General features: G+C 31.5%; 1 protein-coding gene across 1 annotated transcript; it reads right to left on the bottom strand.

The window, feature by feature from the left end:
- Positions 1–1,375: 1,375 nt before the first annotated feature.
- On the bottom strand, positions 1,376–11,547 carry LOC106719099 (peptide methionine sulfoxide reductase). Its single transcript, XM_045680220.1, has 5 exons — positions 11,341–11,547; positions 7,874–8,034; positions 5,794–5,914; positions 3,711–3,847; positions 1,376–1,806 (listed from the first exon to the last, which is right to left on the bottom strand). Exons 1-5 carry the CDS (start codon positions 11,386–11,388, stop codon positions 1,572–1,574), a joined length of 702 nt encoding a protein of 233 aa, XP_045536176.1. The 5' UTR covers positions 11,389–11,547; the 3' UTR covers positions 1,376–1,571.
- Positions 11,548–13,067: the final 1,520 nt, after the last annotated feature.

The raw sequence follows: 13,067 nt of genomic DNA, 5'->3' as shown, positions 1-13,067 counted from the left end.
AACAGATGTCATAGATCATTAGCGTAAATGTTTCCAGTGCCATCTATCAGTAGTTTTCGTTAATATTTAATTGATAACTATTGTGGCCGATAGATGGCAATGTTTGACATGGATCACGCAAGTTCCTTGTGCTAATTTCTCTAGATTCATCATCATTCACGAGTCGAACCAATCACTTACCACTAGGTCGACTGCGTAATCACTTGGCATCAAAAAATCTAGATTACTATTTACAAAATCTATCTTTATCTTGGCTGAGAAACTGATACTGATCCACTGCGTTTTATAATGACTGATGTACGCACAATGACATGAAAAGAATAGGCTCAGTCAAGACAACAGTGTTTAATTTTTTTCTTTACTAATTCACTATAGTGTTTTTGGTAGAAAACTTTGAAATACTGAATGTATAGTCAAACAAGGATATCTGGTCTGAAGAGAGGCGTTACTGTCGCGGTTAGTTCTGTCAAAAATATGTGAAACCTTTATAGGCATGGAAAATTGCATAAAAGAAAAATTATAAAATGACAACTATAGTACGGAAAGAACCTAGTGACAGTTTTTTGACAGAGGGGCGCTAGTAAGCTATCTTTAGTTCGACTTTTGACCGGGTTAGATATTCTTCGATCGGTCTTATATATATATACTAGCTTTTACCCGCGACTCCGTCCGCGCGGAATAAAAAAATGCACACAAGATGAAAAAGTTCCTATGTCCGTCTCCTAGTTCTAAGCTACCTCCCCATCAATTTTCAGCTAAATCAGTTCGACCGATCTTGAGTTATAAATAGTGTAACTAACACGACTTTCTTTTATATATATAGGCATAACCTTATTGAAGAATGAGGTTTCATTCGATTGGTAGATGTTCTTTCCCAGACTACAAGTTTGTTTTTTAATAAATATAGTTGTGTAGTTGATTTAAAAAAAAATATAGTTATTAGAAAGTATGATATAAAGGAGAATAAAACTATGTATATTTTATTGTAAAATATGTTTGTTTCTTAAACTTACATGTTACATGATTTTTCGTATCAATTAAATGAAACGTTTGTAACAAAGATCCTAACAAAGACCTACAGAAAAATCTCACATAATTAGATTTAATTTATTTAGTTTAGCATTATTTTAAATAACAATATTTTTCAGATATATACTGTTGAAATTCCTTTTCGTTATTTATAAAAAATATTATAATTAACTAAATGTAAAATTTATGAGAAAAATGTTTTTTTTTTTAAATTAAAATTAACGATTGCACACATTCGTGCTTTTCTCTACTTATAATGGAATGAAATAAAGAAATAATAAAATTGTCTATGGATTACAAAATGCACAGCTGTCTTATACTTTCCGACTATTAGATATTGAAGGAATTTAATACAAAAAAATGTGTCTTTCTCGTTATTATATAACTTTACAAAATAGTTATACTAGGCACGAAATTTTTAATTCAATTTTGCTTTTTGTTTCCATAGCAAACACAAATCTTTTTTATAAGAATTAAAAATGTATCTACGACAACTGATACTGTGCATAATTTATTTTGTTGAATAAAAAATTTAAAAAAAACTAGCAGGCCAGCCCGCCTCCTTCATTGCGTTCCAATTCACGTCTAACGTATTCCGCTTGTTTTTCACTAAGTCCCAACTGAGCTACCTCTTTTTCGAACTGCGTCTTCCCACCAACTCCCACCAGGTACCCGTTGAGTCTGGCTGCAAGGTGTGAGGTCTGTAATTTGGTTGAGTCCAGACCGATGCTGCGGCAGAGGTCCTTGTGACCTTGCAATCTGTATTTCTGATGATAACTGTAAAATACAGTACGTATGCTTAGGACTTTTTAATAATTAATACAATTAAGACTTTAAAAAATTAAAAGTCCCGATAAAATTTACATAACATATATGTACATTATGTAAAAAGCACGGGTAGTTGAATCCTATTATTTCTGTAGACTTCTTGGCTTTCGAAATATTATTTTTAATTTCACAATACCGCAAATTATTTCATTAAACTACTTATTTGAATACTTAAGTAATTAAGAACAATCGATTCAATTAGGTGAGATTTAAGGAATCAATTTAAATGTTACAAATTATTACACAGATAAAATAACCTTTTTGAATACGCAGACGATTGTCTCTCACATTTGCGGGTCTTCTATTGTCTTTGATTGAAACGATCCCGGGATCAAATTAATCAGTGTACTGTCTACTTTCAATTTCGTAGCACAAATCATTTCGCGAGCGAGCTCAATTGGGGTCAATAACACTGTTTCAATTTTTTGCAACGAGAAAAATAACACACTGAAACCAGTCCATACTAGTTTTTGCTTCACAAATCATTAAGTACTGGATCTGATTCAAATAAGAAAGTAAACCAAATAGGTTTTTTATCACGCTTAAATTAGTAGTTGACTGAAATTAATTATAATATTAAACTAATTTAGCATTAGTAAATTTATAATACATTCCTATATCAAACTAAAACTTTGTCAACGAATTTAACACTAAAGTAAAATAATGAAAGAGCGAACTGTAAAATATTAGCGGTAAGATTTTTCAATACTTATTAATTTAGAATTAATGTAAAAGTCACCTTCTTTACAAACTTACGATTACTTGCTAACAAATGTTTAGCTAAGTAAAAAGTCTTCTTTCTAGAAAATACCTATTTTAGAACAGGGCCGGTTTTAGCATTTCCGTCGCCCTGAGCGAGATTTTTGCGGCGTATCTTAGGGGGCATCGCAAGCACCGCTTTTTACCCGACTCTGGCGCCAGCGGCGCCCCCTTATGCCCGGCGCCCTGGGCGATCGCCCCACTCTAACGCCGCTACTGTGTTAGAATTAGACGCAAACCACACACTGGCAACTTATACCAATCATTTGTTATACGCAAAATAAATAGTGAAGTCATTTCATCGTAATTGCAAGGCATGTTTACAAAGTATCGAATTAAACAGCTCTGATGATAAATTTACATAATATCAAAACTAAACACCACATCAAAACTATTTGTTGATAAGATTTTAATTTGATACTTAGTAACAAATGTCAAAACTATAAAATAGTCAAGTAATAGCCCTTAGCAACAAATTTAAATAGGTCACGATTAGAAGCGGGAAAAGATGGCAGCCATTTTAATTAGAGGTTAATGATTTCAATTGATAGAATACCTTGACATAATTTTTGCAAGTTTCTAGACGCATAATATTTAAGCATACTTAGTATGCAAATAAACGTTTGGAATATTAAAATATTGTCGCTAAGGAGCGAACGGCCTTCTTATTTCATTATATCGAAGAATTCTTTGGCATAAATGTATGTGTACTATGAGACAAGTAGAATAACTACACAAATACAAACCACCTAACCCTTAATATCGATCCAAAGATTATTTTAAATCTGTAGTGGAATAGTAAGTTACATTTTCGTTCGATTAAATTTGATGCAAATGGATTAAAAATGTTAAAAATATGTTAGGTAAATAAAAATGGATCGAGATTGGTTATTGAGCTCGGCCATTATAATGAAAAATTAATTTGCGAATTCCTTATATAAATGCATAGGTCAAAAAACTAAAACTAGCGGTGAATTACGATATCACCTGATATAAAGCTGTAATTTAATCAAAACTGGTCCAAAAAATATACGGATCTGAATAGATTTATGATCGAGGGGAGGTTCAATAAAGAGAAATAAGATTCAACATACTCTTCTGCGGGATAGAAGATGCCAGCCGGAGCGATCTCTGTCCGCAATTGGCCGTTGCAAGTGACTTGCATCTGTTTGTATGAGCTTTCAGCCGCCTGTCTTTGTTCTTCATCGTGGTAGAGTATCATAGATTGATACTGAAACAAATGTGAAACATTACTTTAATAATATGCGTTTTAGGTTACTTTCTTTTTTTTGACAAAGAAAAATAATTATGTTTATAATTCTAATATTGCTTTCAATTTGTTTGATATGATTTTTTCATGAATTAAAATTTTCCTATACCCAAAAGTCTCAGTGTATAAAAATAGTTTTAAAAAAGCTTCCTCATTTAATTTATTAATATATCAATACATAGTATAAAACAAAGTCGCTTTCGCTGTATGTCCGTATGTATGCTTAGATCTTTAAAACTACGCAACGGATTTTGACGCGGTTTTTTTTAATAGATAGAGTGATTCTTAAGGAAGGTTTGTATGTATAATAAATGCATAATATAGTAGAGAAACACTGATAAATTTAAAGTTTTCTAATGTGATGTCGTAAATAAGCACGTTTTTTTGCGCTTATATTGCAAACGCTGGCTGAACCCTACGAGATAGACCAAAATAATGTACTACAGTATTGTTCACCTTAAAAAGTTCAACAAAAAAGTCCGCGATGGTATATGTCTATCTCTTAGGGATAACCCAGCATAACCATTTTTATTCTTTTACGAAGTGATTTTAAACAATACAGCATTAATCCTTATCCATTTAAGTACCTTAAATAAATTGTGCATTTATTCTGTAGTAGGTATATTTTGCATTGCACCCGTGCGAAGCCGGGGCGGGTCGCTAGTTAGAGAAATAAATCAACGTTTAATAAATTTCATCATGAATAGAAATAAAATCCAAATTGTGGTATTGTTTATTTATAAAAATTATAAAATAATTAAAAACTGCTACACTCAGACAAAATTAATATGGTTTCGACACAAAGTGTCAAACCTGCCGAGGATGTTTCCTAAAGGTGAATCTTGGAGCTAGATTCCAAGAGGTCTAGTGCAATCGCGACCTTGGTGAATCCAACTCAATAATCACTCTGAAGGACCTCCGATGAGTCCGAAACTAGTCGTTGATGACATCGATTTATCGATCTTATTATAATATTAATTATAATTAATAATAGTTAATAATAATATGTTAGAAAAGTTTAAACAATTTTTTTTCAAACGTTAATTATTATTAATAATGCAGATAACATTTGCAACCAGACGTTAATTTGCAGGTAAATGTTTTGTTAATAAGGGAATGAATATATTCAAAGACATTGCTTATTTAAAATGTCAAATGGTAATATTATTGTTGTTTAGTTAATTCTATTAATGCAAATGCTTTTATCATTTTTAATAAACGTTTTTTTATTACTATGAATAAATTTTAATTAACATAAAAGTATTATACTTTGGTATTTACAGTTGTATCATTTAATAAAAGGAAGATAGTATATTTAATATTCAGTTAAATATAATTTCGACAAAGTTAATGCCTTCGAGGTAACATACAATGACCACAAAAAACACGCTAACGACTGGTTTCAGTCGAGAGAATTTCTTGGAAATTTCGAGATCGCCTTGCATTGGCAGTGGAACGCACCATGCTACCATGTTGCAGCTTTTACCGTGACTTTCTGAGACCAAAATCTTCGTTTAAAACATATTAATATCTCAGGTTTGGCAAATATAATAACAGGGATGATGATATGATTTATACAGAGATTTTGGTCGCAGGAAATCACGGTTAGTATAATGAAAAATGACATGATTACATAACTATCTCTTGTCTAAATATAAATGTTAAAACACATTTGTGGCTAAAAATAAAAAAAAATTGCAAAATATTTCCAGAGAAGCGAAGAGAAGCTTTCTTTCAGTTTAGCTACATTTGCTACAATTTCTCAATTTTTATATAATTAAAACATTTTGTATCTTCGTTGATATCTGTCACTTAGGCCTTTGTTTCAAATGGCGTTTTTATGGAATGATTCCCTAACCAAAAACAGCTTAAAACAACTCATAAACGATAGCTATTTAATAACCAACCTGTCTCTTCAGTTTAGTAGTGAGTCCGTACTCGTGGTTTGCCCAGAACATGTCCAGTAAATCATCGTACGACACCGTCTTCGGGTCGAAGTCCAACTCAATCACCTCAGTGTGGTCACCGCTGTGGAATGTAACAACAAAATTATATGTCATATAACATTAAAATAAAACTAAAGTTTATTAAATATATTTAAGCAATGTAAAACATAGATCTAACATTTTATAATAATTTCATAATAAAAAAATATCAGAATAGCACAGATTAGCAATAATATAGTGGTATCTACGTTCGAATCAAAAAAGATTACGGTGACCTAAATAAAATGTTTTACTATGGCGATATAAATAGCCAGACAGCTATCAGGTCTCGCGTGCGATGCGTACAGAGCAAGGCCAAGGCGGCAGCCTTGGATTAAACCGAAATTTACAACGAGGCAACGACGAACAGAGAAAATGTTACGATAGGAAAAATGTAACCTCGTGTTTCCTCTACCAAAACAATTTATACAATTTAAAAAGATTGTCATCCAAAAGGATAAAGAGGTTAAAAACCTCTTTGAAACAGAGATAATAATAAAGGTCTTTCTGCTGTGGAAACCCACCGCCAAATATCCCTGTTATACTTGACTTCTTGGCCACCTGCAGCATAAACAGCTTTGCAGATTCAAAATAATTAAGCTAACTCGATTCGTAATTACAAGTTAGTTAAATTGTATAATAATGTTAATGATAATATATACTGTTGATGGTATTATCCATACATCTATACATATAAATAATATTATAGAGTCTGTATGTAATAACGAAAAAATCATATTTTTGTGCTATGCTGTTGCTGATAACAAAATTAACTGGTGGTAACTGGTACATATTATGAGCTACTTTTTTTTTTTTAATTCTGCGGTAACGAAGTCGCAGGCGACCGCTAGTACCTAAATATAATAATAATATGTGGTTATAGAAATAACATGGAAATTGATACATGACGACGTTTTTGTTCTGTGTCTAGCTTACACGTGTACCTAGTGTCTATAAATATCTACTATTGTAAATTATATTTGTTTAAGTGTGCACGACAAACAATAGAAATTAAAAATACTTGTAATTATTAATCTTAGTAAATCCCCTAATATTATCCTTATTGAGTGAATAACCACGCTTCATTATAATTACGTTAAGACGAATGGATGGATGAATAAGATGATGAAAGTAAAAGACAAACAGTAATCCATGGAAATTGCACAATATTATCACACAATTACAAGCATTAGATGAGAATATGAAATGCAAGTCATGAAAACATGCATTTCATTGAAACGAAGGCGATAATTGTTCGTGTATTCTTAATATAATAATTTCATTTATATCTGCACGTGTCATTGAACAATTACTATAATATTACGAAGCATTGAAGTTATCTAAGAATGAAAGATTAAAAATATAAAGACGGAAGAGCATCAAATCGAGACCTTGACCTATTTGATATGACAGTCGACATAAAATAAAATAGTTTTCTATTTTTTAATGCGAATTCTAAAAACATTATTCCAGATTTTGCATATTTTGAATTAAAAACTCGCGTGATTCATTTGTTTTATCATTTCATCCTCGGATTAAAATGAAAGAAGCAAAATATAAAAAGCACGTGGTTATATATAAGGGATTTAATGCTTGCAATGTATCTGAGTATTGCTTATCTTAATGCTGGATAGATATGGATAGTTGGATAGTGGTGATAATTAGAAAACAGGAGATTAAAGTTTTATTAGTAAGCACAAAAATATGCAGGCATTACAATAATAGTGGTGTAAGAAACACTAAAAATACACTAGAATCACTAGATAATAGATATTAGAGGCGCCGTGAAAGTATTGGTTGAACGTCTACATTGCAGTCCTAAACAGTTACTATGTGCTCATATTTATAGTAATAACTCTCTCTATAGGCTCAATTTTCCTTCATGTTCGCGTTAAGAATAGCACAATTTCCTATTTTATATATTATGTAGTTTAACGATGTTAGTTGTTCCCATCTGCCATTGATAACAAAAGGGTTAAAATTTCTTGCAATATTTACTTACATGCTCCTATAATGTGGATTCTTTGTGGTGCCTCCAGAGTAACCGACGCGTGTCCGCACCACGCCCGGCGTGGCGCCGAATAAAGAGTCATTGGACCAGAAGCAGCCCATTCCGAAGGTCGCCTTCTTCGTCGGGATGTCCACATCATGGAGGAGTGCCGCCTGGATAAGACAAGACATATTTAAACTTTTTTTAACATCATCCATTTACCGATGAATCTAAAGAGATTTATTCCTACAACGTCCAAAAATTAGACGCGAATACAGTCTACTAAAAAGATGTTAGTATTTGGATGACGAAAAAACAGTATTCATTATCGGTCCACCTTCTCAGCATATAGTCAACCCCGGACAGATTTATCCAAGGAAGTCATACATTTTGTACAAAACTTGAGGTAAAACAAGTCTATCATAGTTGCGGATATGCCCACAACAGTGGAGCTACGTTTGCAAAAGCATTCAGGTGAGCATTGGCTTAGTGGCGCATTGAAAGACAAGCATACAATGAATGATACATGATTTTTATTTATACATATAGATAACAAGTAATTAATGTTTCCTCTTACAATGTTAGCACACATTAGAGGCATGGCCATTGTAAGGTTACGATTTGATCTTCAAGTTGTAATCTGTAATCTGATATTTAAGCTTATTATCTTGGCATTGTTTTAGTCTTAGTTGGTTATAAATTTGTGTTACTCTTAAAAATAATAAAGAGACTACGTAGAATTAAAAATTTACTAAACCTTAACAACTTTGCTTCCAAATTTAATATGATTTACTCTGAATGCAGTTTTACAAACACTTTTCTATTTCAATACTAGCTTTTACCCGCGACTCCGTCCGCGCGGAATAAAAAAAAATAGAAACCGGGGTAAAAATTATCCTATGTCCGTTTCCTGGTTCTAAGCTACCTGCCCACCAATTTTCAGTCAAATCTATTCAGTCGTTCTTGAGTTATAAATAGCGTAACTAACACGACTTTCTTTTATAAACATAGATTTTAACATAGGAATAAGAAATTCGTTTTCGGTTTAATTTTAATATAGCTAATGAACAAAGATAACTTATATAGTGTTTTTATTCGTATTGCGTAGTAATATCTATTAGAGACATAAAATGTTGGACATATATCAATTTAATTAAATAAGAAAAAGGTGAATGACTTTCACATATCGGTCACAATGGACAGCTTGTAAATATAGAACAATTGCAATTCAGACGCAATTATATTATGCTAGTTTCGCACAAGGGTAAAACAGTGCGGCAAAGTAGTAGACATTGCGATACTGTTAGTATTTTAACACACACTGCTCCATTTTGAGTATTTCTACTGTTTCTACTACTATTTATACTGATTAGGAGGCCATACAAGGACTGAGTGCGGCAGATACTGTCACAGTGCTGTTCTGTCTTGGCAAAGTATTTTCAAACAATATCAATACTATTCTATGTTAATCTTTTGCCTTCGTGTGAAACTAGCATTAGTTTAATAAAACAACGAAGTAGATGATACTCTTAATAAGCCTTCTTATCAATGGATAAGGGTCAATGTTAACAATGATCGATTGAAAACTGCACACAGTATTTTGTTATAAATCTTATCTCCGTTATACAGAAGTACGCTAATTAGTAATTCATCATGAATTACAGTTTTTTCGTCGATTATTGCATAAGTATGTTTTTCTTATCAAATTGAAAAACGGGCAAACGACCACATGAATTCGCCGAAATAGAGAAGCGACCGCTGCCCAAAGACAACCTCAATTACAGATACGTTGTTACCTTTACTCGACGGAGGAGGGAACGCACAGAAAAATGATATGATGTCCTTTGAAGTAAGGGAAATATTTTTCTTTTAACTAAGATAGATAAAATTTACATAACGATGTTCTTCGCAGATTTTATAGGATCGTAGTCGTTTTTAGTTTCGAATATTTTTTTTATATTATATTCGAAAGTCTTTTATATATTAAAAGGTGGCAAATGAAACCTGAAATTGTCCGAAATAACGAAGCGACGACGACAAATGAAGAAGAAATGCGGAATAACTGGAAGTTAGTGTAATACCACTTGACGACTGTCTTCTGTGTGATCGGGTATTGCACCGGGCGGGCCGGCTTATTCGTGCAACAGATGTTGCTGCTGGCTATCTCACTATTAAAAAGTCAATTTTTGTTGATGTAATTAAATTTAGGTTAAAGGTTAATTTTTTGTTAACTTAATAGTAAAAAAACGGCAAAAATAAAAGTAATTCTTTTCATTATCGTAATATGTTTTGTAACAATTTTAATCACGTTTAAATTAAACATTTTATGACTTAAACACACGTGGGTTCATTGTTTGTGTTCGCAAATAGTATGATTTTTATGCATAGTAAATTGTGAACGTCGGTCGCCGTATATGTGGCACGGCGGATCTATTTCTGTCGCCCATTAGAGCCCCGAAGGCCGTAGTTTAGGTTCAAGATTGATCGTCCAATAAAAAAGCACGTGTCCTTATTGATAGCACGTGACTAAGAATCAAATTGAATGATTTCTTTCATTCGATTTATTTATTTATTTTTTATTGCATATGATTTTTTTGCGGAGATCCAATGTCAAGTATATCTTCGTAAGTTCTTTCAATATAGAAATCTTAAAGAACATTTTGCTCTTAATGTAGACGTAGATTTTTACTTGTATTTAACCTAGTAGAAATAATTATCGCAAATCACAGAAAAAAGTGCTAAGAAACCAAGAGAATAAAGAAAGTTTAAATTTATTTCACTAACCTTGGGTTTCTGAGACGAAAATATTTATAAAACATATCATCATCCCTGTTATTATTTTTGACAATACAGAGATAACAATATTTTAAACGGAGATTTAGGTCTCAGAAAACCAGGGTATGTGATTAGTAAATAGTTTTAGCGCTATTTTCGCGCGACTATGTAAATATCTCGAACAGTTATAACCTACAAATTACTTAACACCGTTAACATGATTGCAATCGGAAAATATGATCTATAATATAGAGGACTCTCTTTTTATCTCTCATCCATATAATGTAATTAAATAATCTAAGTTTGAATTCTACCTTCGATTAAGGATTTATCTAATATTGAGAGAGATGCGAGAGAGACGAGGGCGGTAGGTTATTCAGATGAATTTTTACTTTCTCTAGAGATAGTTGTATCGCAAAAAAACTTTCGCTATTTTTTCCTATTACACTAATAGGTTTTAAAAGATTGATTAAAAGCAAATTATTTCACAATATTTTTTTTATTATTAAATTATAATGAACGCATCAATTTTATAATCATTAAAATTTTAATTCAAGTGAAACTAGCTCAATGACCTATTAACCTAAGAAAAATTGCTATTGCATCAGTTTATTCAACACTCTAATTATTGTAAATTTTAAAAACATATTAAAAAGTATATATCTTCAAGCATAAGAAGTATAATTATAAGAAAAATAACTTACATTTGTCGGTGGTTTCATCGTGCAGAATTTTCTTATGATGTTTAACATGCAGCGGTTGGTGTACTATTAAATTTTAAAGAAATTAATACTGTTTTTGCTAATTTTTTTTTTACAGACTCGTAATTTAGTTCGTATATTTAATTGAGGTCGCGACACGTCAGTTCAGCTAGGCGGGCCGGCGAACACTGATCTGAACAGCAACTTAGCTTGCGTCAGACAATGCCGCAGTACAGACACGCAAGTATAAAGACAGCCATATACGGCACTTTATTTAAATGATTCATTCTTCAGAAGTACAACTTATAAGAGAGCAATGAACCCCCATACAAAATCTAAAACTTCCATTATAGGTTTCTGTAGACAGTTATTAGAAATGTTACCCGGGGATAGTGTAGCTTCCCAACAACGAAAAAAATTTTCAAATAGATTCAGTAGTATTGGAGCCTATTAGATGCAAATAAACAATGAAATCTTTCCTCTTTATAATGTTATCTCTATAATACATGTCCTCATGAGCGCGACCGACACAGTAACCAACTTTAAGGTTACGTGTAAAGCTCTCTTTATATTTGACATACCGTTGTTTTACTGCTACACGTTAATCATACCAAGCGTACAGTGATGACATTGAAAATATCGAATTTTTTCAACAGTTCAGTTAAAATTAGTTCATAGTCTCGAATAAGTTTTGACGATAAAGATCACTTATTACCCTTCCAGTACCATATTATGTTGACATACATTTTATCCGGATTTATTATCCGTTAAATTCTTCATTTAGGAAATAGAATTTCTGGAGTTCAAGAAATATATTCCAACATGAGTGAATATATAACAATAAACTAAGATAACTGCCGCTAGTCCGTTGCTCAGAATATTGTATGCTTTTTCTTTCTTTGTGACATAACTGCTTTGAGATATTTTTTCTTTTTCCTTTATATAATCTACATCTACTCTTGGCGACTCGAATAACACTGGCCATAAATAAAAGTGCTACCTCCATAATAAAAACTAAAAGGGGTTTTAAATTAAAAATAACTTATAAACAAATGATTTATTTATAAATTTCTGAATAATAGGAATTTCAAATGCTAAAAAAACATTACTGCTTAAAAATCAATATTATAATTTGTTTAAGATTTTTAATACAAGCTATAAGTAAAATAAAATAAATTAAAGCGCAATATACAACAGAAAGACTTGCATTGTATTGATATTTTTATAGAATAATAATCAATTTGTACCAACAAAAATAATTTGATTTTTAAGCAGTTATGTTACTTAATACAAATGCATTTTAATACGTTTCAAAATCATCTAATAGTATCTGAAGTAAGTCACAGGTAAAATCTTATCAAATCACTTTAAAACTATTGAATTAGCCTACTCCCAACAATATCTACACTGAATTAAATACAATTTTTTTTATATTACAACAGAAGTTTTGCTTTACGAATCTTAAAAAAAAACAAATTACAAGATATTTGATTATTTTCTCAAGATAAAATCACATATACAAAACAAACAGTCTTATAACGATAAGGTACAATAATGAAGTAATAGTATAAGGCAGGGGTAACCAACATTTTAATAAATATTAATGAATAAAAATGCCAATTTTCAATCAATTTTTAAACTTGAAATGTGTATTTTATTATTAAATTCAGAACGTCGATTCATCAAAGTACAAGTTGTTCTTTAAATAACACCTCTTGAGAAGTCAGTAC

This window comes from Papilio machaon, chromosome 12 (genome assembly GCF_912999745.1).
Source record: "Papilio machaon chromosome 12, ilPapMach1.1, whole genome shotgun sequence".
Lineage (NCBI taxonomy): Eukaryota > Metazoa > Arthropoda > Insecta > Lepidoptera > Papilionidae > Papilio > Papilio machaon.
The sequence above is the reverse complement of the archived record's forward strand: the minus strand, read 5'-3'. Positions and strand labels throughout refer to the sequence as shown.

Excerpts from the sequence above, each read along its gene's own strand:
- LOC106719099 (XM_045680220.1), bottom strand. The coding sequence starts at position 11,388 with ATGTTAAACATCATAAGAAAATTCTGCACGATGAAACCACCGACAAAT. Across the intron at positions 8,035-11,340 it reads CGATGAAACCACCGACAAAT|GCGGCACTCCTCCATGATGT; the intron begins GTAAGTTATTTT and ends TGTCTTATCCAG. Across the intron at positions 1,807-3,710 it reads ATCTTCTATCCCGCAGAAGA|TTATCATCAGAAATACAGAT; the intron begins GTATGTTGAATC and ends TGTATTTTACAG.